The sequence below is a fragment of the Sceloporus occidentalis genome, unplaced genomic scaffold (assembly GCF_023333645.1).
Source record: "Sceloporus occidentalis isolate IW3139 unplaced genomic scaffold, rSceOcc1.0.p SCAF_158, whole genome shotgun sequence".
Taxonomy (NCBI): Eukaryota; Metazoa; Chordata; class Lepidosauria; order Squamata; family Phrynosomatidae; genus Sceloporus; species Sceloporus occidentalis.
This window is the reverse complement of record NW_028317138.1, coordinates 226581-252637: the sequence shown is the minus strand read 5'-3', so window position 1 is coordinate 252637 and position 26057 is coordinate 226581. Positions and strand designations below refer to the sequence as shown.

The following is a 26057-nucleotide window of genomic DNA, read 5'->3' as shown; positions in this document are numbered from 1 at the left end:
TGTGAACCGGGAGGGGGCGGCCCTGGGCCGGGAGCTGCTGCCGCTGGGGGTCGAGGTGAGGGCGAGGGGGCAGAAATTTACCCCTATATACTTACAACAGGGAAACGTATACAGTGCGCGGGGGGTGGGTGACAACGTACCATAGGGTGGCACAAATTCTGTATTCTAACCCATTAACATGGGGCAGATCATTCATATTATGGGCTATCTATACAGACAGAGGAACCTATATGTTATCTATATATGTGTGTATGTATGTATGTATGTATATATATATATATATATTAAATGCCTTCCTATTATCTATGTGTGTGTATATATATATATATTTCCATTATCTATCATCTATTAACTATTTGTTCCATGGCTGATGTAAAGATGCGTTACAGTGGAATATATTCCCATTGACTGTATCCATATCTAGAGATAATAAACGTGTAATAATTTGTAACAGTAAGATACGGAGATAGAGTTTAAAGCCGATTGTGTTCAGAGGAGTAAGACGTTGTAAATTGACAGTGTTATTTTGTTACGGAGTTAATAAGGTTGAAAAAAAAGACAGATAGCCCATCAGGTTCAACCGTTCCACAAACCCAGATCAGTTGGTCCAGAAGAAGACAGAGATGGTCCGACTGCTTTGGAGTCAAAACGACTTGACTCCAAGGCAGTCGGACTCACCCTGGACCAACATTGCCTATTCAAATTTAATAAAACTTTATTATAAGACAGCGGAGACAGTTTGAAATAGTTAACTTTGTTGAGATGACAGATATGTGAAGTCTGTTGCTGTAATCTTTATTAACTGTCTGATTGTTATGATATATATATATATATGTGTGTGTATGCTGTTTATCGACTGTGGCTTTTTTATCAGCTGATAACATTTTATTTCCTCTCGCAAGCAGCGCAGTATCTGGGAGGAAGGGTCCATTATGTGTGCGTCAGTCAAGTACAACACAAGGGGTCCTGTCCTCATCCCCAGGATGAAGTCTAAGCACCGGGTTTATTACATAGCTCTGTTCTCCGTGGTCTTGCTTGGCCTTATTGCCACGGGGATGTTCCAGTTTTGGCCGCACACCATCGAGCCATCCAGCGACTGGACTCCGGAAAAAAGGAGCGTCCATGACGTACCAGCCGTGAAACTCCCTGAAAACAGTCCTCTGCCGGAGAGGGGCGACCTGAGCTGCAGAATGCACACGTGCTTCGATGTGTACCGCTGTGGTTTCAACCCCAAGAACAAAGTCAAGGTGTATATCTACCCCCTGAAGAAATATACCGATGAGTACGGCGGCTCGGTGGGCAGCACGATATCCCGCGAATATAATGAGTTGCTCACTGCGATTTCTCAGAGTGATTTTTATACTGAAGATGTCAACCGAGCGTGTCTGTTCCTGCCCTCCATTGATGTCCTGAATCAGAACAATTTACGTATTAAGGAGACCGCGCAGGCTTTAGCCCAACTTCCAAGGTAATTGATAACAATAGACATGCCTATTCATAAAGAGTAGTGAGTAGGATAATTCCTTTGGTTTCCATGGTGAAAATGTTTTATTTCCACCTTTTATATTTTCCCCTGCATATATATAATATATATATATATAATAGTATAAAAAATCTGTGTTTATACTGAATAAGAAAAAGCATTATTGCCGTCCTTGAAAGATATAAAAATGTCAAAATTATTCTTGACTTATGGTGTGAAATAGCATTGATCCTGAAGGGGTTAAGGAATTTTCGGGCTACGATTAGATCGGACTTCCTGGGTACATAACTGTAAATGGCTTATTTTATTTCTCTTAAAAAAAGTCCAGTGTTGACACGTTGTCATAGAAACCCTGGACTGTTATTGCACAAATAAATTGCCTCTCTCTCTGCTTTTTGTTGATCTGGAAACATGCATGCTTCTGTTTTTTTTTTAAACAAACTTTGCCAAAAATGTCTTTTATAATTGTCGTCGTTCTGAACACCTACATAATCAAATGTTTTTTTAAAATCCTTTTTATAGGTGGGACAGAGGTACAAATCATCTATTGTTTAACATGCTTCCCGGTGGACCCCCAGATTATAACACAGCTTTGGATGTTCCCAGAGATAGGTGAGAACCTCCGACTATTTCAGATATTCTTTATTCTAAAAACGGAAATCTTCTGAAAGAGTGCTATATATCCAAATTTAAAAGGCCTTGTTATTGCCCCGACCTGTGGTCCCTGTCTGCCACCATACTATAAGTCACAGAGAATCGAGAGAAGGGGGAACTCAAAAAAGTTTATATTGTCCAATATTGGTGACTTCACAGGCAGGTTTGTGACTACAAGGGCAAATGTATTGCAATATATTAGTTATCCACAAGGGGGCAGCCATGCACCATATATCACAGTGATTTATGCATGAAGAAGGAGTGCTGTCAGATGCCGTCTTCTCCTTGCCATGACCTGTACCCTCTGTATTATTATTCATTTATTAGAACCTGATCTGTGAAAGGTTAAGTTTGTTATCCTAGATACATGGGTGTTCATATTGTGCATATCAGCTCCATATTCTAGTTCCTGAACGTCGCTTCTGCTTAAGGTGGAATACACGAGGTTTGATCCATTTTTGCCTCCTGGTTTCTTTCATCCTCTAGTTACGACAGTTATAGATAATGTGACGGTAACTATATTGGCGATGAATGTTCTTTAGAAGGAGCCTGCATTCTGCTGCTGTTTGTGTGATTACAGCATGTGAGAGAAGACACCTTGGTTGTGTTTAATTTGAAAGTTAGAGGTTCATCGCTAGGTTCTGCTTGGGACAAACGGGTTCTCGAGCGCCTCCCCGGGCTACAGGTCTGTCTTTTGAATTTTGCAGGATTTGGTCAAACTCTCATTAATTAGATTCCTTTCTGCCTCTTCCGCTAGAGCCGTTCTGGCAGGCGGCGGATTCTCGACCTGGACTTATCGCCAAGGATACGACGTCAGTATTCCTGTTTACAGTCCTCTGTCTGCTGAGGTCAATGTTCCAGAGAGGGCGCCAGGGTAAGTACCTTGTTGTCGAGCCCAAAATTCTTTGTGCCCCCCGAAAACTTTGCTACTGCGTCTGCTTGATTAGGAATAACTTGGATCTCCTTACCCTCTAGATGTTGTTTTGCAGGGTTTGGTCCCAAAATAAAATAAGATGTCATCTTTAAAGCGAATAATCCTTTAGGAATTGACCCACTCTTTTTCTTTCCTTCAGACCTAGAAAACATTTCATCCTCTCCTCCCAGACCGCGCTGCATCCCGAGTTCCGCACAGATCTGGAAACCATCCGGGCAGAGAACGGAGAATCGGTGCTGGTTTTAGACAAATGCAGTAACCTTTCCGATGGGTCCGCGCCCCATCGCAAGCGCTGTGGCAAGAACGCGGCATATGACTATCCGCAGGTGCTTCAGGTAATACCCCCGGGCATCGCAGAGGCTGCCCCGGCTTATCCATTGAAAAGAGAGAAACGCCATTTCGGTTACAGATGCCAGAAAAAGTCCTAAATCAGACAAATGTAGCCGGACTCATGATAAAACGCTAAGTGCATTCTGCCGGGTATTATGTAGCTTTATTTTTTAATTAGCCATCACTCTACTCTGTATTCGTGTGAACAAACTTATTTTGCTTCATTGCTGTAAAAAAGTTGAGCATAGTTTTCTTGGGCTGCCATTAGGGGCGGCCGTACTTTATTGTCTCATCCATCAGCTCCCGATCCGGTGCTGTAAAGAGGCTAGGATCTGATCTTTTGTTGCCATCCAGATGTGGATAAAAGATGTCTGTCTCGCTGTTACAGGACGCCACGTTCTGCCTTGTGTTCCGTGGAGCTCGGTTGGGACAGGCGGCTCTCAGCGATGTCTTGCAAGCTGGCTGTGTCCCGGTCATCATCGCCGACTCCTATGTGCTGCCTTTCTCTGAAGTCTTGGACTGGAAGAGGTAATGGGGATGAGTGTGAGTGGGACTTTGGGTGACCCCATCAGATGTGGGAAAAGCCATTAAATGCGGAGGAAAAATACAATCTGAGACATTTTTCAATGCTGTTCACCCAAGGGGGGAGGGGATTATTTTTTTTTTTTTACCCAATGTGGTGATGCTCAATTGATTGCCTAATAATTGCTTTATTTTGAGATTTGTGGCTGCTGCATAGGCACAGATTATTTTTAATTATTATTTCTTTATCCAGAGCATCTGTGGTGATACCAGAGGAGAAGATCCTGGAGTTATACAGCATTCTGCAGGACATCCCCCAGAGACAGGTCCAGGAGATGCAGAGACAGGTGAGGAAATCCCGGGTAAAATGTCAGGAGCTGCCGGTGAGATTATTCGACCTGCAGTCTACTTGGTTGCCGGTAGGGGTCTCTCTGACACCATTCCTCGAGTAGACTTTCTATCGATTACCATCGTCCTCCCGATTTCTTTTTTACTGTTGGACTTTCCATAGAGACTTGTGCATTGGGGTCTTTCTTTTGTCACTGTACACAGACACATTGAAGCATTCTCAGCCCCGACCCGTGCTCCTGGCCACCTAAAATAAAAAAAAAAATAGAAATCCTACTTTTTAGGAGACTTTGACTCCCTGCTTGAGTTTTCTCCAGCAAGGCGATGATTACTGTTTTACAATCCTAATGAAATCTCTTAATAATCTCTCTTCGTATTGTATGCATTATGTAGCGGTAAATTCAAATGGGTAATGACCTTTTGCACAAACCTCTGAAGACTGTTAAAGGAACAGCAGCCCCCGCCGGAGAGTTTTCAGCCGATCTGTCATATCCGCAATGAGCTAATTAAACTATTATTCAGGCAATGTCCGTGTTTGTCACGGGTTATATAGCTTGTATGTTTTACAGTCTCATTACTGTTGCCAGCCTTCAGTGTGTGTGGGGGGGGGTTATGCGTTTTTACATCTTTTTACAGAAAACTAAAACAATTTGTCGGCCGTCTTCCACTGTCTATTTGTCTTTGCCCATTTTTCCGCCAGTGGCCGCCCCCTACGTGTCTAACTTTGCCTCACTTTGTTTAACTTTCCTGAACGGGAAAAAAAATACACTAAGTTCCAAAAACGTAATGAAAGTATTTCTGGAAAAAAAAATGCACGTTAACACTGCCCCCCCCCCCCTGCTTTTTTTGTTTTGGCAAATTCCTGCAAGTCTTGTTCTTTGATAGCGAGCGGAAGATATGAGAAATCCTGCCGTTTTATGCAATACTGTGTGTCGGGTAACCCCTGTCTCTATCTGCACCACAACTCCCAGCATGCTAATCCAAGAGATGTGCTTTCTCTTGTACGTAGCGGCTGCTTTAACTTATTTGATGTCGCTCTCTGACTATTTTGCGGATAATACTTGCGGAGCCGTCATAATTATTCACCCGCCACCCGTCCCGAGCTCACCTCCTGAGTTTGGCGGGACGTACCGGCGTCCGCTTCATCTGGAAATCCATTAGCAGGGAGTAATTATTATGCAAATTAGGTCAATATACATTTCTCCAGTAAGGTAACTATTTAGGAACTTGCCAGGTCCTCTAGACAATTAAATTTGTAATTTTTTTTTTCTTCAACATTTCTTTTATCGTTGAGATCTACAAGTTGTTTTTTTCACGTTGCTGTTTTTGTGTCGTCTTTTTTTTTCCTAAGAAGTGCTACTTTTTCTCTTTTTTTTTTTTTGTGTGTGTGTTTTGATTAATTCTCATTGCCGTAATAACGATATTTCTGAATAGCCGGTTACTTTTACACCGCCGCCTATTGTGCTCGCATTAAAACAGTTGTCCGTGCTGCCGACACAAAGCCCGTTGCCGGTACATCTCCGGCTCTGATTCAGGTACGGCCCGGGCTCCCGACTCCTGAAATACACGACCAGGGCTCCCGGACCCTGAAATTCAATCCGTGGAGCAGTGAGGGACGGAGCAGCATGTGAGGGTCAGAAGTCCTGGAGAGGTGTAAACAGATCCGTGATTTATCTCCGATGTGGCTTCTGCAAACAAGCTTTTATTTGGCCGGTGGCTTTTGCTTTACTAACCTCTGACCCCGGAAGGCTCTGAACACTCCAGCTCTCCTTTCAACTCTCCCATCTCGACCCCCCTTATGTTTTTGGGGAGAACCTCTGCGCACAGCGGGGTGTCATCAAAAGGAGAATCTCATTCTTCCTTCTCCGCATGGAAAGGAGATGGCGCTTTTTTATTTGTTTTTTTTTATTTTTTTTTGTTGTTTCTTCTATGCTTGGCCTTTCACCCCCACCCCCCAACAAAAAAAAGAATCAAAGCTGTGAGTATTAAGAGTGAATGCGACAAACCAGATTTTATACCCAGAATTCTTTGCACATATCTCTTTTATTTTTTATTTTTTTTTTGGCCAATGTTGCGAACCCTTGTCTTGGACGTTTAACCCCTTCGTGACAAGGCCCGTACATGTACGGGCTCACAATGCATTGTTTGCAAGGACAACCCATAGTCCTTAAGGGGTTAAATGTACTTTTGTTCATTACAATGGATTGCCTTTAAGTAGATTGTGAGTTCTTCGTCTACTTGAGAGCCGTAAGTGAGCAATCGCCTTCTAGCTGTCCGACGCACGGATACGTGTGCAATTCCGATTTAAAGCGACCGTTTACAATCTGGCACAGATCTACTAAACTTGACACAAGTGAGCGTGTATTTGGAGTCAGGTTTATAACAGCTGCGAATGACCGCTATCTCCAGAGAACACGATCTCCTCTTCTATCTCCCACGTGCGGAACGTTGCAAGAAGCAGGCGGAGAATTCCGAGCCCAAGAAAATGTCATAAATTGCGAGATTCTTTCTCTTTTTTTTTTTTTTTTTTAAGTAGCAGCGTTGGAAGAAAGAACTCGCCGCTGATTACCGCAAGAGTCCCTTCAGTTGTTAGCGATACTTTCACCAGGGGATTGGGTTTAATAAGTAGGAAAGAAACGACTAAAATCCTTTAGATCTTTCTCGATATTTATTATTTGCCTGCGCAACACCGTGACCCTCGCTCCCCTTTTTTTTTGAGCTAAAGTGGAAGGGGGGGGGGGGTTGAGTGATGGCTGCGCAGCGCCACAAAAAGAATTAAGAAGGAAAACGGGGGGCTTATGTAACAGAAAGGAGGGAAAAAAAAGAGCCCCGGGGGGCTGCATGGTCCCAAGAGTTGCGCGGAAGGAGTTCATCACGGCAGCCGCGAGAGAAGGGGGTAATAAATAACCCTTCTGACTTATGGATCGGCCGTATGTAAAACGTCAGATGTGATTTGCCACCGAATATTTAAAGCACGCAGCCCTTAATTTAAAATCCACGTCTTGCGACCCTGGGACTGGCCCGAGCCAAATTAAGGAGCTGCTTAACGAGGCAGGTTTGGGAGTGATGGATGACTGGTGGCTCCGTGCCAAACCGCAGCCCGTTTAAAGGGCTATGTAGTTTGGAAAAGGGGTTTATTTCTGCAGGAACGGCGAGTACAAGCCTTGCTTACATCGACGCTTTGTAACGTCCGCTGAACGTTCGCTGGATTTACGTACGTCTCGTGGAGTAACCCTCTCCTATCTAAGAGAATACCGTCCAGCTCGATGATCTGCGATGCTTGCCGGGGATCTAATTCCTCCCTAGATCTCCTGATTTTCTTGAGACCTCTTTTCTGTTTCTTGTTTCTTACCGAAATACGGTTATTTTACACCTTTACCATTTTTTCCAGTTCCTCCCAGACTTCTGCTTTTAAAACTGGCCTCGTCCTTCGTCAACGGACGGAATCCAAACCCCTCTTCGTTAATTATCGATCAGATTTGTAACAGATATAATGTGTCCACCCCTATAATCCCATACAATTTCAGAAAGGCTGACTTTTACCCATTGAGTTCTGGACACTAACATTGAGAGCCACAGAACAGATTTTTTTATTATTATTATTATTTTTTATTTTTTTTTTTATATATCTTTTAGGCAAAATTGTGCTTACAAATTTCCTAACCTACTCACCCAATCGTGGAACCTTTCCGATTGTTTTTTCCTTGGACATATAATATATATTTTATGTTTGTGAAATTATACAGCAGTCCATTAACATGATCTTTGTGGGTTATGTCCGTGTTTTGTGTATCACGCCAAAGGACGCTCTTAGCCCCCCCCCCCGATTCGTGCAAGCGCACTGCGGATACTCTCTGCCTCCTCCAGCCGTCTCTCTCTCTCTTTAACATGCAATCTCCGCGGGGCCGTTGGTGACCCCCCCAAGGCTGTAAATGAAAACCACTTTATTTGATAGTCCGCCTGTTAGAGGCCCCCCTTTCCTTGAAACTTTGTAACTCGAGGTTTGCAGCGTGAGGCCGGCGTCCCTGAAGGGATAAGGTTTGGCAAAATGGATTGCAGTCACCGTGGTGAGATTTTAGAACTCCGGTTACCGTGTGACTTTCAGAGCCGCTGATGGTAAAGAATCTCTTTCTATCCCTTCCCTTGCGCTTCTGATAACGTTGTTTATATATAAGTTCAGGTGAATCTCATCAATAATCATTATCACTTTTCTCTATAAATCACTAAAATGACTAAAACGACACTACTGTTTGGGGTCACTGAGCTGTTTTCATGGAAAATGAGGAAATTTCTGGCTGTAACGTAATTACAAAATAGTTTCTAACCATCAATCAGCCCTTTAAACTTGGATCAGCGAACACAACGTGCCATTGGAACACAGGAGTGATGGGAGTGATAAAGGGCCATTGGAACACAGGAGTGATGGGAGTGATAAAGGGCCATTGGAACAAAGGAGTGATGGGAGTGATAAAGGGCCATTGGAACACAGGAGTGATGGGAGTGATAAAGGGCCATTGGAACACAGGAGTGATGGGAGTGATAAAGGGCCATTGGAACACAGGAGTGATATAGGGCCTTTCTACTCCTATGAAGAAATTACGTTAAAAATCGGCTTCAATAGTCATTTCCAACGTTAACCCCGTCTGCACTGGATTTCTGATCCGTTTCATGTTGTTTTAATGGACAGAATCTGCTTTTCTTTCAAAAACAAGAACCTTTCTAAAACTTTACCAACTTGTGAACTGTAGCGTAATTATTTTCAATGAGAAATAAAGATGGCAGCCAAATCTATACCCAATAATCATGGTTTGACTTGTTGCTGAACATTCTTGTATTCACGTTCTATTCGGATTTTATACTCTTGCATCATAACAATGAGCAATTGCCCCGTTTTTATTGATTTTTATGTTTTTAGCCTCAAAGCTTGCTGAATCGTTTTTATAACATTAGCCTCTACTACCCTTTGGTTGTTAATAAATATAAATGTCTAACGTTAAGTGTTAATATTTAATCCATCAAATCTGGGTAGTTTTATTTGTTTATCAATAAAAAAAAAAATGCTTATTTGTTTTCATTACTCATTACTGCCTTGCTGTTCTAGGCTCGCTGGTTTTGGGAGGGTTATTTCAAGTCAATGAAGGACATCGCGTTAGCGACCCTCCAAATCATCAACGACAGGATCTATCCATATGCTGCAAGGTCCTACGAAGAGTGGAATGACCCTCAGTCAGTGGTAAGTTAATGCCCTGAATCATACCTGCCAACTGTCCTACTCTGGACAAAATATTGGTATAGATTATTGACTAATATCCTGTACATGACAGATCATACACACACGCTGGCTCCGTGCTCAGCTCGGCAGAATAACGTAGATGTTTCCGCAGCGTACGACTTCAGCTCGTTGTGGTTTAGCAATTCTGGCCTGTTTGAGAATGAAAAACATTCAAGGAATGAGCGAGTGATCAAAAGGTTGTTTAACAATAACCCCGCAGACTTAAAGCATGGCAGTGTCCCTTTAAAGATAGGTTTAAAGAACAGAATCCTTGTAGCTTCCATCTTGTTCTTACTGCCCAGACCTCCATGCTTGAAACTAACAAATAATATCTACAGTAAACTTGTGCAAATGGGCCAAAAAAGATTTAATTTTTTTTCTCAAATTTTGGTCCATTTGTTATCAGACAATGAATTTCGTTTCCTGCCCTTTTAGTTTGGACAGAATTCAGAGGGTATTGTCCATGCAGACACAAAATTTGTTGTCACTCACATTTACTCATGCTTTCATGCACATTATCTCACGCTCTCATTCACTCACTCTCACTATTGTTCATTCTCACACTTCTTTCTATATCCGCTGCCGTGTCCCTGACTCCTTTTCCACAGTTCAAGAGTCATATGTCCATCCCATGCGTGTTTAAATCCCCTCACTGAATTAGCCTCTACCCGTTCTGCTGGGAGGCTGCTCCACTTATCCACCACCCTCTCTGTAATGTAAAACTTTCTTTTTGCGTAGAGCGGAACAGGTTTAAATGGGACTCGTAAAGCGCGTTAATACACTTTTATTTTTTGGGAGGGGGGTTAATACATTGCGCAAATTCGAATCCACTCACTCGTGGCCGTGACCAGTTTATGGCCGGAGAGAAAAGAGTTAAAGTTGTTTCGCTGGCGCCCTTTAACCGCTCCAGGATGAGAATCGCGCCGGAATTCTTTCTCAGAGTATTCCGTGGAAATACATTGTGCATAATTGGAGCAAAACACAGAATAAATCAAGACTTTTCCTTTTTGTAAGGTCTGGTAATTCATAATTGAAACCATACTTCTAGCCGAGGTTGGTATTTGTTTGAGAAGAAGAAGAAAAAAAAAACCATAGAAACACAAAAATAACTGGGAAAAGGCAAAAAAAAGCCGCTGCTTGTTCCAGCGCCATGACAGTCCTGCCCGCTTTTTTAGGCAGCGAGAGAGCGAGTTCTTTGCTAAGTGCCGGAAAATAACTTCATTGAACCCTGGGATAAGTGACGTTTTACCTATACATTATACAAGTGTATAGCTACGTAGGATCTCTGGGTTTTGGGGTCGTGCGGCCAGCTACATAAGGTTGAAAAAGACCTAAGTCCATCAAGTTCAACCATTGTACCTAACCTTCCTATTCTTGTTCCAAAAGAAAGCAAAAAACCCTAATTCGGCTACTTCGAATCCTGCCATCAGGGGGGAAAAATTCCTTCTTGAGTCCAAAAGGCAATCGGATTTCTCCTTTGAATCAAAAAGCTCTAAAACGTTCTCTTTATAGCCTTAAGTGAGCTTCTGCTGCGCTGTGGAGTGCCACTTGGTTGCCATTTTTTTACAGCAAGTTCCCTATGAGTCTATAAATGGAAGTAAATGTGACCCCGGACCTGTTGATAATGATGGGCTGTTGTACAGCGCTACTGAACATATTGGAGCTTAATAAGTAATATCCTTTCATTCATGCGCGTTACTCATGGATCTTGCTGCGCCTTCTTCCTACGTCCTCACGGCTCTCAGAACCCTCAGCCTGCTGGTGGTCGTGATGCCACGGAGCAGGCGCGGAAGGAATGGCGTGAGTGTCAGCCGTGCTTTGTGTTTAATCCGATGGAATCGTTAAGGAACTTTCCCAGTGATGAGAGTTGTTGGGTGAGAGGCTCAGACACGCCTGTTTTCTAGCTGTTTTTGTTAGATTTGCGTATGAATGAGGATGCTTGTCGCATCCATGCTTGGATTATTGGAGCCCCCCGGAGCCCGGTGACACGAATCAGGGGCACTTACGTTGCCCTGGCAGTTTCCGGGCATATGTGGCTCATACGCCCTGCCCCGTACCCACCGAGATCCAGCCACAAAGCGCTCTTCCTATGAGTCAATTAAGGGTAGTGAAGTCAAAGCTGGTAAATTTCACACGTCGGTTCACTGCCTGCGCCTCTAATGGGGCTTAAAGCAGCCCCTAATGCTACGGGCCGTTAGCCCTGCTGTCAGGCGGGAGTCGGTAGACCCCCTTCCACCAGCCGCATTGAGTTATTGGCTCTCACTCAGAATGATTTCTCCTTTTGAAGGCAGAGAGGTCAGGAGGTCTCAGACAGCAGACGCGCAGGCAGGGGGTCGGCTCTCCATAGCACTTGAGAATAAGCCTTAAAAGGCCCATTTGAAAGTGTTTTCCTTACGGGCCACTTGTTAACTGGAAGCATTTAATGTCTGACCTGCCCCGGCTGTCAGAGTGTTAATGATTTTGCGGCATGGCGTCTGTGCTCTCAGCGCAGGTCTTCAGCTGGTCTTTGGGTTCCAAGCATCATTCGGAGGCTGGCATGGGCTGGGTGCATTGGTTGGCGATTCCTACATCAGTATTAATCCATTCATGTTATGGGCTTTGCCTTCTGCGTGCAGAACAAACCGTAACGACCCTCCAGAGGTTGTACAATGTTGTTGAGTATTTAGGGTGGAACGACAAATGAAATTGCGACAGTTTGTATCCAATATGGCGGCAAAACCGTCTTCAGCGTTTAACTCCCATGGGGTTTGCTGGAACATCCAGCGAGCCGTGTTATGTTAATTCATATGGCTTAACATCCAGGGTTTTGAACGGGACCTGTTTGGGGCCAAGCGCCGGCATGGACAGAGGTAGAGCTCGGTGGGGCAGCAGGATTCGGGACCACAGTCCCAATTTAATTTCTAGAATGCATTCTGAGTTGTGCGCATGTACGGGAGGACAGGCGGGTTGGGTGACGCGCTACCTCCCAAGCTCCGTCTTCAGTACCTCTTAGCAGCCGCTTTAACGGCCCGTACAAGTCACTTTCATTATCTCCTTAACAAACACAGAATTTTCCGGCGGAGAAGAATCATTCGGCCCATCATTTACATCGAAAATTAGAGATTTTTAGAGAGAAACTTAAAATAAAGGCCCCTAACCCTCATAGACCAGATAGAAGCAGAGGTAATATTTTCTAACCCAACCGAATCTTACATCAGGCAGCTAAATGTGCCTTAAAAGCAGAAAAAGGTGTCTGTAAGGATATGTTACTAATGAAAGACCGTAACGATCTTATGAGGCTATGACAAAGGCGGTTTTTATGTTCTGATGGGGTTTCATTCATTAAAGCGAGAGTTTGCAGGAGATTTGTAGTTGTGGCTCCTTCACTTCGCTATACGTTGTGAAAGTCCAATCCCAATGAGCTTCTGCTGTAGCAGAGATTAGCTGGCCCTGTATAATGTATGGTCAGATCGGTAAAGGTTCTTGAAAGCCTCCTTACATGTTGAATTAGACATAAGGAAGGTCCGACTCGGCCCCTCGTGATGGACAAACTTGCTAGTGATGGCCCTTCATAATAGTGAAGGAGCCGGGTTGAAACCATAACGCTCCGGACTACTCTCCCTTTAGTGAATAAACCCCAGAGTGAGTAGATCTGGGTAAATCGGGAGAACTGAACTCAAGTTCATCCACTTCAACAAGTCGAATAAATTACTATTTTCAATTTGTGATTTTTTTTTAATTATTTTTTTTTTCCTTTTTTTTTTTTATTTTTTTTTTATTTTTTTTTTATTTTTTTAAACCAACAAGGTACTTTAAGAGAAAAACTAAGCTGACCTGCTAAGTGGGACAGTCCCTGTAGAAAACCATATTGAACGCGGAACAATGGAGCATTTTAATGTTGCCAAAAAGAATTTGTATCAAATGCAGATTATCCCAGCCCCAGGCCACGGTTATGCAAGCCCCCCCCCCCCCACATTTTTTTTTTTTTTTTGTAGATCATTGTCAATTTATTCATTTATTTGCTAGAAACCGCTGTCTGAAAAAGTCAACAGACCTATGTGTTTATTGATTTCCGTCCAGCCGTGCCCAATACCCTGCGTCGTCTCACCCCTCCTCCGTCTGCGCCGCCGCCGCCGCTTGGCGCTCCCCATTAGGAACAGAATATGTGCCGTCCAGCTTGCCAACCCCTCTGGGTTCCCGCTCCTTGGCAGGGACGCGCGAGGAGCGGATTTAAGTTCTCGACAGGTTCGCCCTAATTAAAATTCAGCTCTCGCAACCCCGTAAAATCAGTCTTCCAAACACACTCTTGTTATTCCCCCCCCACCTTAAACTTTAATGGACTCTTTGGACATTTCTTCCTCGCAAAAGAACAACCCGAGTTTTGTTTAGGTTGTTATTTAATCTGCCTGTAGTGCGGCTTTTTTATTTACCTTTTTGCTTTACGTGCCCACTTTGTGTCAGAGTTACGTCTCTGCTATATTGCGTTCCATTTCCTTTCACATGGGGAGGAAAAAAAAAAAAAAAAAAGAAAAATTTGGATTTCCAGTCGTGGCCAGGCTAGGACTGGAAACCAAACTGCGGGCCGTTCTTGGATTCAATTCTATCTCTGATAATTCATTTTTATTTTTGTTTGACCCTATGAGTATTTTTTTTTTTTGTCTAAATTAGGCAGGTTTTGGGAAATTTCTAGTTTTTAACCCTTTAAAATTTTACGTTTCGTGGTTCACGGTAAATATATATATTTTTTTACTTGCTCTTTTTAAGGTTTATCATATTAAAGGGGAACATTTTTTAATCTGTCAATACAAGCCTATAATTAAATGTGTAGAACCACGCGCCTGCCCCCGCGGAGACCCCCCCTCAATAAACTCTCCCGTGTCTTCCTTTTCTGTAGAAATGGAGCAGCGTCAGCAACCCTCTGTTCCTGCCGCTGATCCCGCCGCAGTCTCAGGGCTTCACGGCCGTGGTCCTGACGTTTGACCGCGTCGAGAGCCTCTTCAGAGTCATCACAGAGGTGTCCAAAGTCCCGTCGTTGTCCAAACTGCTGGTGGTCTGGAATAACCAAAATAAAAGTCCTCCCGAAGGTAAGGTTCGAAGGAGTCGGAGAAGAACGCGCACGCAGGTAACTCTTCTGATGGATAGTGATGTGAGACAGCAGAGGCGCAGAATGAGGAAAGAGTAAAGAATGAGGAAAGAGTAAAGAATGAGCGGCCCTCGAAGATTAAGGTCCCAAGAGATCGGTTTAGGAGCAGCCGAGGGTCTGTAAAAATGGACAAGTCCGCTGTCCTAATGACTTTAATCCTCTGTACCTCTGGGCTTAGGTACCAGTTTATCTCCTTGGTCGCCCAACTGGTAACATGGAAACACAGATCGGCCCCATTCGGCCCCCGTCTAGTCGCCCGTTTCTCCTGCCGTAATCGTTGGTCTCATCTTAGATTCAGGAGCTGTACGCCGATCCCATGCGTGTTTAATCCCCATTACTATGTTAACCATTAAGTAATTAAAGGAAAACGTGTGGATTTTGCACCGTCCCTTATTAATGACATCACCGCAATCCTCCATGTGCGAATCAATCAATTAATAATAATTTTGCTTACTTTTTTTCTCTTTATGGATAAAATGTTACGCATCTATTTGCGTTCGTAATATTAGCGTCAGAGTTGCTCTACGGAGCCGCTTTAATCCTCTCTAATAAAATGCAGCCCGCGGCAGGCGGGAAGAGAAACACCGGAGCACGGTCCCTTACGAGAGCGCCGCGAGACTCCCCGACTTCTTACGGTAGCCGACAAGAGCGATAATTAGGACTCCGGCATCGGGCTGTGGCTTTGAAATGTCGACAGAGAGATGGGGGGGGGGGGAGCGGCGTTTCTTTGGCTGCCGCTAACTTTAATTTTATTTAAATAAATAGTGCGGTCGGCGTTCGAAGGCTACGGGGAATACATACCCAGAAAAAAGGGGAATCGTGTTTTAAGTGTATTTATCTAAATTTTGGTTCTTTTCATGTTCCTTCTGTCGCACATTCGTCTTGTGTATGTTTTATGGCGTTAATCCGCAGCGAATCTCTCGCGTCGGCTTCACGAAATCCGTCGTCTAAACGGCGTTAACAGGGAACGTAAAAAAACGTTGGCAGTTCTACAAATATACGTTTTTCTTAAAATATTTTATTATCTTGTTGCCGACAACGTGGTTATTTTTTTTTTTTATAGTATCCGCTGGCAGATCGGCCCCATCCGGCCCCCATTTAGTCGCCCGTTTCTCCTGCTGTAAAGACTCGAACCTTAATCAGTCGTTGGTCTCGTCTTAGATTCAGGAGCCGTATGTCTATCCCATGCATGTTTAATCCCCTCACTGTATTACCCTCTACCACTTCTGCTGGGAGGCTGTTCCATGCCACCTTGCACTAAAATAGGCAACTTTAATTAAGAGCATTCTTTGTTTTGGATTTTTTTGTTTAACTTCTTGCTTGTTTCCGTGCAGCATCTCTGTGGCCCAAGATCCGAGTACCGCTCAAAGTGGTGAGGACAGCTGAGAACAAACTAAGCAACCGGTTCTTCCCGTACGATGAGATTGAAACCGAGGCTGTGCTGGCCATCGACGATGACATCATTATGCTGACATCAGACGAGTTACAATTTGGTTACGAGGTACGTGGTCGCTATTCCCCGTAACAGTGCTGGACTGGCCGTCAACGGGAACCGGGGGGTCTAGCGGGTCCTCTGCCTGGCCGCGAAAGTCGGCTACAAGACGGGCAACCACTCCGGTGCTCGAAGTAAAGTAGCTCCTCGGTGGGGGGGGGCTAGTGTTTCCCACCCTTTGGTCGACACGGAAACAGGAAAGGGTTAACATCATTTACACACAACACAATGGCACCAGACCCGTCGCAACACACATTCAACATGGCAGATACACAACATGTGAGGGGGAAGGGATTGGAGGAACACGGACTGTATTTTTAATACACATCAAAATGGTTAATGTGCAAAATATTACGATTTAACCCCTGCAAGTCTAAAATAGCAGTCCCAATAATCTTCATAAAATGGGGGGGGGGTCGAGCATCCATTACATAGTCATCTAGGGGCATTTGAGTAATTCTGTAAATAGGGCGATGCATAAAAATAAACATAGATTTACTGGAAAAGGGAAAAAACACAAAAAACAGAACGTCTGTTTTCTGTCTCGTGGTCCGAAGCCAACATTTGAAATGTGACTTTCCGCGGCTCATGAGCCTTTCGTACAGGTCGCGTGCGCTGGATTTATTGCACGTCCGTATATATATTCCACGCCTAGGGTTCGGATATCTATAGTATACCCCGGGAGTTCTGTTCTCATAGGGGGTAAGCGGTCTCCGGAGATGCGGCCGGCCGGGGGTTTCGTGCCAGCTGCCCGTCTGTGGGAAATGTGATCGTTACGCGGCCCCATGCTGTTTTCTGCTTTGCTTCGGGGAGATGTAACGTTTTATTAGTTCGCAGCAGTTACATCATATGAGAAAAAGCAAGGGGGAGAAATAAGTTGCACGGGGCTATCGGAGAACCGTCGCCAAAATGCCCATATTCGTGATTTTCTGTGTATTTGATATCCTATTTTTTTTTATAGCTACAATGTATCAAATTCCATCACATCTTCTCTGTATCGGAGGGTCCAAAGGTATTTGTGATTGTCCCAGGGGATTACTTAATAGGCGGGACACTTCTATAACCGGAAGTATCAGGTGCAACAACAACTATCTTCCCCCGCGATCCGACGCCTGTATTTTATTTCAAGCAAGAGTAAAGTTACCCCAATGCTTGGGGAGTTTAGGAGATGCTGCCTACAGCGACTGTACAATGGAGGGGGACGAGAGGCTTTAATCTAAATCTAGAGGGTCCGAGACTTAGATGTCATGTAGTTTACTGAAAGGGAGGTAGATAAGTGCAACAGCCTCCCAGAAGGAGTGGTAGAGGGTAATACAGCGAGGGGATTTAAAAACAAGTGGCAGGTTGCTCCAGCCGCCGTGGGTTTAATATCAATTCTCCAGACGCAGCGCCCGATCTCCGCGCTCTCCCCGGCTTCGGGGGTGGGGAAACGTGGGGTCATCATTCTTCGTCTGAAGGCATTGTCTGGAGTAAACCCCCCTTTCCAGTCCGTCGCCCGTAAATCACAGCCGTTTAATGCGGCCAGTAGCATGTTTGAACATTTCGGGGCGCTGCTAATGATCATCCAGCCTGTTCTCGTTTACCTGTAGGCTTGATCCTGTTGTCAGCGGCGCGGTTATGAATGGCGTGGCAGGGACGGGGGCTTTGATTGCATCCAGCTGCCAGCCACGTAGCGAGGGGCGAAATCAGTACCAATCAGTCACGTCTCCCCCTCCGTCTCCCGTGGCCCTCGCCGTTGGCTCTTGTCTGTCTCGCCTTGTCTAACCCAGGGGGGGGGGGGACGTTCCCTTTCCTCCTTTCCCTCGTTTTTCACGCGGTGTCGAAGTGGTTGGGTCCGTGTGACGTGGCCGAAGATAGTCCCGCTAACCAAGCGTGTTTCTCACCGCAATCCTCGTGGGCCGAGATAATATTGGGGGTGTAAGGAGAATAACACGCTTTCTGTCCGTGTGAAGTCGGGACACATGCTGTTAGGATTACATATGAAAGGCGGTTACATGGGAGAAAAACCTCCAATGCTTGCTGTACAGCTTTGCATATGATGTAATGTTCTACCTATTTTAAGGCAAAAGTATTGTTTCCTAAGCAATAGTTTGGGTCTTTAAAGATGCTTTTTTCCCCCACTAGCTGTTTTCATGGAAAACAAGGAGATTTCTGGCTGTAACATAATTGCAAAAGGGTTTTATAACCATCAATTAGCCTTTTAAACTTGGATCAGCGAACACAACGTGCCATTGGAACACAGGAGTGATGGGAGTGATAAAGGGCCATTGGAACACAGGAGTGATGGGAGTGATAAAGGGCCACTGGAGCACAGGAGTGATGGGAGTGATAAAGGGCCACTGGAGCACAGGAGTGATGGGAGTGATAAAGGGCCACTGGAGCACAGGAGTGATGGGAGTGATAAAGGGCCTCTGTACGCCCATGAAGAGATTCCGTTAAAAATCGGCCATTTCCAGCTACAATAGTCATTTACAACATTAACCCCGTCTGTGCTGAATTTCTTTTCTGATCCATTTCATGTTATTTTAATGAACAAAATGTGCTTTCCTTTCAAAAACCAGGAAGGTTCTAAGTGACCCCAAACTTTTGAATGGCTGCGTATATAAGGTCATCTAATTTTGTAGTTTTGTAAGGAATATAGATGTAGTTATGTTTCATTTTTAATCCTTGTGAAGTAAGAGGGGTAAAATACATGATCTGTAATAATAAAAGGAGATGTCTTGAATGTTGTAGTAGTTTTCGCAGCTGCCCGGAGCTCTCCAGTACACTTAATGCATCGTCAGGGAGAGATTTCTTTTGAAGAATTCAGTTTTTCTGTGATTTCTCCGTTTCTGTCTGCCGTGTCTCACCGGCTCCTATTTCTGTTGCAGGTGTGGCGAGAGTTCCCGGACCGGCTGGTGGGGTATCCGGGCCGCTTACATCTGTGGGACCACGAAATGAACAAGTGGAAGTATGAATCCGAATGGACCAACGAGGTGTCCATGGTACTGACAGGGGCAGCTTTCTATCACAAGGTAACCGGACCTCCTCGTTGACTGCAGTCAAATAAACGTCTTGTGTTAGAGAGAGAGTGAAGAATTTAATTCCCTCATTCACATATACTAATCATTCATTCCCTCATTCACAGATACTCATTCATTCCCTTATACTCAACGCATACTCGTTCATACAAACTCCCCACCCCCTTGCTTGAACTTACCCGCGCACCCCCCGCAAGGCTACTTTCACGTTGCTCGCACACAGCGTCTCTTCTCTTGTGCCGCCCAGGGGAAGCAGGAACGGAGCAGAGTCATGTGACGTGACGTAAATTCACGTGACTCTGCTGGGTTCCATGTTTAGAAGCCAAAGCTAATTCTGCCCCTGCTGCCGCCTCGTTTTGGGTTTCATCCAATCAGTGGGACATAGACAGGATAAAGGGATTAAAGAATCCTGAGAAGAGAGAAATGCGTCTCCTGAACGCCGCCTGTCTTGGTGTTAGAGAATAATACGAATTTGGCTTAAACAGAATATGGCTAATGGCAAAAAAACCCTTCTCCGCACACCTTCTGTCTTCCAGTATTTCAATTACCTTTACACGTACAAGATGCCCGGAGACATCAAGAACTGGGTGGACGCTCACATGAACTGCGAAGATATCGCTATGAACTTCTTAGTAGCCAACGTGACAGGAAAAGCCCCTATAAAGGTGAGTTTTGCCCCCCACCGTGTTTTACACACTTGGGGTAGACTTGTGCATTCGGATCATATGTATTGTAACAAATTCTGTTAAATTCATTAATTTGTACAAATGCCCGGAAACAAGGAGGGACCCCCAAGGTGTTGTTTGACCTCGGACATCCCTTTTCCCCATCTCCGCTTCTCCATTTCTGTTTTGCGTCTCTTTTTCTCCACTCCTCCGTTTTTCGTTTCTCCGCCTGCATTTTTCTCTCCTCTTCAAAGTGCTTCCGCAACACGTCTGGAGCCTCCTCTGCGCACGCCGTGGGAACGACCGCCTCCCCGATTGGAGGAACGGAGGGAGACGTTGTCTAAGTGGTGCGCATGGAGGCTCCGACCTGCTGCGAACGTGGGATGAAAAGGAGAGAAGCGCGTAGCCAAGAAGCAGATGATGATGATGATGATGATGATGAGGAGAAGCTGAGACATGGAATCGGATGTCACGGAAGGAAAGTAAAGAATGAGTAAAAGCAAAAAATTTTGTTTCCGAAAAGAGGGGAAAAAAGCAGCGAAAGGGCAGGAAACAAAATTAGTAAAAACTACGGGGTGTGTCCTGTTGCGTAGCAACAGAAATGTCTTTTTCTCTGTATTTAAACTTTTTTTTTTTTTTGCAACACAGAGCCTAATTGTTTTTTTAATTATTTTTTATTATAATTTTATTTAGTTTGAGGGTGATTCTCGCTTGGGGTCTTGTCAGCTAAATAAGCTCTTTGGTTGACATCCCGAAGCAAGTCCCGGTTCCTGTATACACCGAAGATGTTGCAGGAATAGCCAAGCCATTGTCAGACCGGCCCCGGGAGCGGAATCCCTGGACAGCTCTATATAGAAAGCCATCTGTCCGGTCCGGGAACAGCTGACCCCCGAGGAATTTTAATGACAAATTTCACTCCTGGGGAATGTTAATTTAAAAGTGATCCAGCAATCATCTTCTACAATCCCCCCGTATTACCGGGGCGTATCGGCCGCAGCGGCCGCTCTTTTGATCCGCAGATATTCACGCATTCATTTCCCGTGTGGTCATGAGCAGCCGCGATCAGGTGCCGGGGTGGAATCCCGCAGCCGGGGGTCCGCTCCGAGCCCGTGAGAGCCGCTGGTCAGACCGGCGTTGGGTCCCAAGCTCTGGTCGGTATGTCCCCCCCCGGATTATCTCGTGGGGCCGCTGGCACGCGGGAAGCTCGGCGTGTTTGTTTTGGTGCGTGAAGGTTACGGGGGGGGGGGGGTGGCGGCGGCTAAGCTGGGAAACGCTGCAACAACAAACTATGTTTACACAGGGACCTTGGCGGCGTGAAAAGTCATTAAAAGGGAATTACGGGGGCTTCTGTCCAGCGCAGGAGGGGTAGGTGATAGAGGAGCGTGGGGGGTGATGATAGATATAGATCCCTAGAACTGTTTTTATTGGGTCTCTGCAGACTAAAATTCGACTTACCAACTGGAGCGGCCGTTGGCAACCTAAAGAAAAATGAAAAAAACAAAAACCTGGTGTGTTTATATATAATAAGAATAATAAAAACATTGTAATTGGTGGCTGACATTATCCATCGCTTCTGCAGGTGACGCCACGAAAGAAATTTAAATGCCCGGAGTGCACGGCCATCGACGGCCTCTCGTTGGATCAGACGCACATGGTGGAGCGGTAAGTGCGTCTATTTCTATACGTCGTATTTGTTTTGGGGTAGGTGTGAGGCGAGAGGGTATTGTGACCTTGGAATCTTGGAACCCCATATCTAAGCCATTGATCAAAATGAGCGATCGTTGCTTATCAGCTGAAGGTGAGGGAGATAAGACACCACCATCTCACCCTATACGACATCAGACTTTAACCTACACGTTCCTCTCTTATGTGGGCAAGGAGTATAATGTACGGTACTGTACCTTACCGTACCTTACCCTACCCTGCCGTACTTTACCCTACCATACCCTGCCGTACCTTACCCTACCGTACCTTACCCTACCGTGCCGTACCTTACCGTGCCGTACCTTACCCTACCGTACCTTACCCTACCCTGCCGTACCTTACCCTACCGTACCTTACCCTACCGTACCTTACCCTACCGTACCTTACCCTACCCTGCCGTACCTTACCGTGCCGTACCTTACCCTACCCTGCCGTACCTTACCCTACCATACCCTGCCGTACCTTACCGTACCTTACCCTACCCTGCCGTACCTTATCCTACCATACCCTGCCGTACCTTATCCTACCATACCCTGCCGTACCTTATCCTACCATACCCTGCCGTACCTTATCCTACCATACCCTGCCGTACCTTACCCTACCATACCCTGCCGTACCTTACCCTACCCTGCCGTACCTTACCCTACCCTGCCGTACCTTACCCTACCCTCCCGTACCTTACCCTACCCTGCCGTACCTTACCCTACCCTGCCGTACCTTACCCTACCATACCCTGCCGTACCTTACCCTACCGTACCTTACCCTACCCTGCCGTACCTTACCGTGCCGTACCTTACCCTACCCTGCCGTACCTGACCCTACCGTACCTTACCCTACCCTGCCGTACCTTACCGTGCCGTACCTTACCCTACCCTGCCGTACCTTACCCTACCATACCCTGCCGTACCTTACCCTACCATACCCTGCCGTACCTTACCCTACCATACCCTGCCGTACCTTACCCTACCATACCCTGCCGTACCTTACCCCACCATACCGTGCTGTACCTTACCCTACCATACCGTACTGTAATGTAACTTACCACGCCGTTTTACTTAACACATGAATGTTGCAGTGTCCAGAAGACACGGTGTCACGCACCGTGTCATATGGTTCATGTGTTTAAATATTAAATATAATTTTATACCGGGCTTAATCATTTTATTTGCCCGTGTTAATTGACTTGCGGCCCCTAGTCCTTATTTACAAGGAAATAATGGGGCAATCAAAAAAAATAAATGCCAGTTTATGTCTCTTGAACGCTTCTCTGTGAGATGTGGCGTAGTTAGCAGGACAGCGTTACAGCGATACGGACGCTCGTATGCGTACTGAGGCTGAAATCTGCCTCGTTTAAAGGGGGCGCGCAAGTTACGGAGGTCTCCCGGTCTCCTCCGTCTGTTTCCGGCATGTCAGGCTTATCTCCAGGTAGGGGGGATGAGCGTCGATTAACTCCCTGATTCCCCGTCATGCAGCTCCAGGAATGGCAAGAATTTCCAGAGGAGGAACTAAAAGAGCCGGGTGGGAGAGAGCCCCCTTTTCCTCCTGCTCGGGTCTGAGACTTCCACGGGATTTAACTCTTTCTCCAGCCACGCGACCCGCAGCTTTAAACTAGAAATGCAAACATTTTTACTCCTATATCAGAAAAGGAAACAACATAATAGGGGGGTATATATATATAAAATAAAAAATAGAGCCCTGATTCTATTTTTAGCCCCTATATAGTACAACTTTTTTTTTTTTTTTTTTTGTAGTCACTTTAATTCTTTAACCCCTTCAATCCCAGGGGTTTTTGTACCTCAAAGCCCAGAGCAATTTTGCCGTTTTTGCGGTATGTCGGTTCAGCGATTATTCTCTGTTCCTGTGAATAGTGTACCCATATAAACTATATATTGTTTTTTCAAGGAGAGATAGAGCTTTCGTTTGATACCATAGTTGGATGATTAGCTGAAAATTTAGAATGAGAAATTTAGTAAAAACTAGCGAAGATTAGAAAAATAAACTATTTTTTTTTTACATTTTCCCTCTGAATCCTCACAAAATTAGGTAAAGTGATGGAAAATCCCCTCCAAGTTTATCAATTCAGGTGTCCTGATTTCAGAAATACCTAATTTATATAGATTTTCCAGACTTTCCCAGCACCAGGGAGCATACTATAAGGTGTACAATTTTGTATAATTTTTATGCCTATGGCTTAACGGGTTTGGGGGTTGTGAACGGGGGCAGGAGGGTTATACTGGCTAGATGTTATGCTAGGGCAATGGGGGAAGTAAGGTTTTTTTAAGAATTTTTTTTACTTTATTTTTTTATATTTTTTTTTTAATTTTTTTGTATTTTTTATATACTTTTTTTTACACAGTAATGGTTAGCGGTCCTCCTAGGGACCTCCTGAACATGCCAGTGATGTCACAATGACATCACAGCTCACATTGTAATTTTTTTTAGTATTATTATTATTATTTTAATGATTTTTTTAATATTATTTTTTAAATGGACTAACGTTTTTTTTTTTCTGCTTTTCTCTTTCAGGACGGGAGGGGGAGTGAGAGAGATGGTTTCTCACTCCTCTCCCGGCGATCCCCCTGCACCGATCACACTGTGATCTCTATGAGATCGCAGCGTCTCTGTGCCTCATTCTCCGATGACCTTCTGGGTTACGTCAGCAGTGACGCAACCCGGAAGGGAATGCCCGATCACGCGTTTGCAACTGCGCGATCATGTGATCGGGCAGCTTACAGTGTAACAGCTTACCGGCTTTTGTGCCGGAAGCTGTTACAGGAGATCGGGCAGCAGAAAGCCGGCGATGCCTGGTCTCCCGTGCAGCGGCAGGCATGTGTCCCTGACGCTGCACGAAGGGCTGGACGTACCGGGACGTCCATAGGGGTTTCTTAGTGGGCGTTTTTTGGACGTCCCGGTACGTCTATAGGGGAATGAAGGGGTTAAAATTCTATCGTTTTTCTATTTTGGAGCCGCAGGTGCAAAACTCTTTTTCTCAGGTCATATTGTTATGTTACATACTACTTGTGTCTTGTCTACCCATTGTACAGCGCTATGGAATTTGATGGCACTATATAAAACAATACATAATAATAATAATAAAGGCGGTGCAGGCACGGTGCCCAGTTTATGATGATGGTATGGAAGCAGAGCTGCAGAGCTCTTCATTAACCCCGAGGTATCCACGTTGGGGCACATCGAGCATTCACTGTATGTAGGTTTTGGGTGCTGTTAACTTATTACCCCCAGATGGGGTTAGTCCTAAAGGCAGGGGGCACTATACCCCAGCCAGAGGATCAGGTGCGAGTAGTGAGAGATGGGTCCTTGAGTGCTCCACGTGGGCTGGAGATGTCACATATGAAGAGAGATGTTCTCTCCCTTCCATGCTTTACTTGTTTTCTCCTTATGCCATCAGCTGACAATCTTCCTCCATCTTCTCACCCCTGCCCAGGTCTGAATGCATCAACAAATTTGCCTCGGTTTTCGGCACGATGCCTCTGAAGGTGGTGGAACATCGAGCGGATCCCGTGCTTTACAAGGACGACTTTCCGGAAAAGCTAAAGAGCTTCCCAAACATCGGCAGCCTGTGATGACATCACGCTTTATCTCCAGCCACGAAGCCTGACATCATCAGAGCGCGTCCGCCTCCGTCGCCAGCGGTGAACTCCTGTTTATACGCGGTCTCCGAAGGCCCTGCCGCAGCCTGTAGACTTTATAGATGTTAAAAAGACCACATTCATATTTTCATTGCCTATTTTTTTACCGGCGTCCCTGTGTTGGGCACAGCATGGCCGACAACCTACACGTGTGTCATGTATGTTTCCCTCACCGGTCTTCTGATCAAACGTCATACAGTACAGCACATCCTAAACTGGCTGTTCGTGCCTCTAGACCACCACATCTAGGCTATGTTTATACTAGGATATGTTTATTTGGCGGAATGGTTGACGCTGGGCCAATTACAAATGGCAGCCTGCGTACCCAATAGTCTGCGGCAACACAAAAGGTTTAGAGCCGACCGTCTAGTCCAGGCTCAGCATGGAAAAATTTCCAGCGCCGAACTACAACTCCCACAATCCTCTTGGGATCTTTACATGCTGTAGTCCGCAAATTTCAATGGTTGCTTCTAACTAGTGCGTCTCGTTCCCTGCTTCCATAATTTGTGCATTTCGTTTTGTTTTTTTGTATGTTTTCTAATTGAAATCTTTTTTCGGTTACATATTACTTTTTTTTTATTAATATTATTATTTCAGGTTTTTTTATTTCACTTTATTGACTGACCTGTTATTTTTGGCTTCCCAAAAGTATTTATAAATTGTTATTTTCCTGTACAATGACTTAACGTGAACAATCTTTCCTTTTATTTTAATGTAATCCAATTTTTTAATTGTATTTTTGTCAAATTTTGGTTTTGTTTTTTACTCAAAAAAAATGTCAAACTAACAGTAGGCTGAAAAAGGAAGGATAATTCTGACGATTTACTTAGTAAGACTATAAATTGCAATGTTTGCTGCTAT

At 44.9% G+C, this 26057-nt stretch overlaps 1 protein-coding gene across 1 annotated transcript; it reads left to right on the top strand.

The window, feature by feature from the left end:
- The first annotated feature begins 932 nt into the window (after nt 1-932).
- LOC149280165 (exostosin-2-like) lies at nt 933-25130 on the top strand. The gene is made up of 13 exons (XM_089500723.1): nt 933-1468; nt 2006-2095; nt 2895-3011; nt 3211-3406; nt 3790-3929; nt 4177-4270; nt 9373-9504; nt 14417-14606; nt 16000-16166; nt 19028-19171; nt 19714-19842; nt 21422-21504; nt 24992-25130. Exons 1-13 carry the CDS (start codon nt 933-935, stop codon nt 25128-25130), a joined length of 2157 nt encoding a protein of 718 aa, XP_089356849.1.
- The last annotated feature ends 927 nt before the right edge of the window (nt 25131-26057 follow it).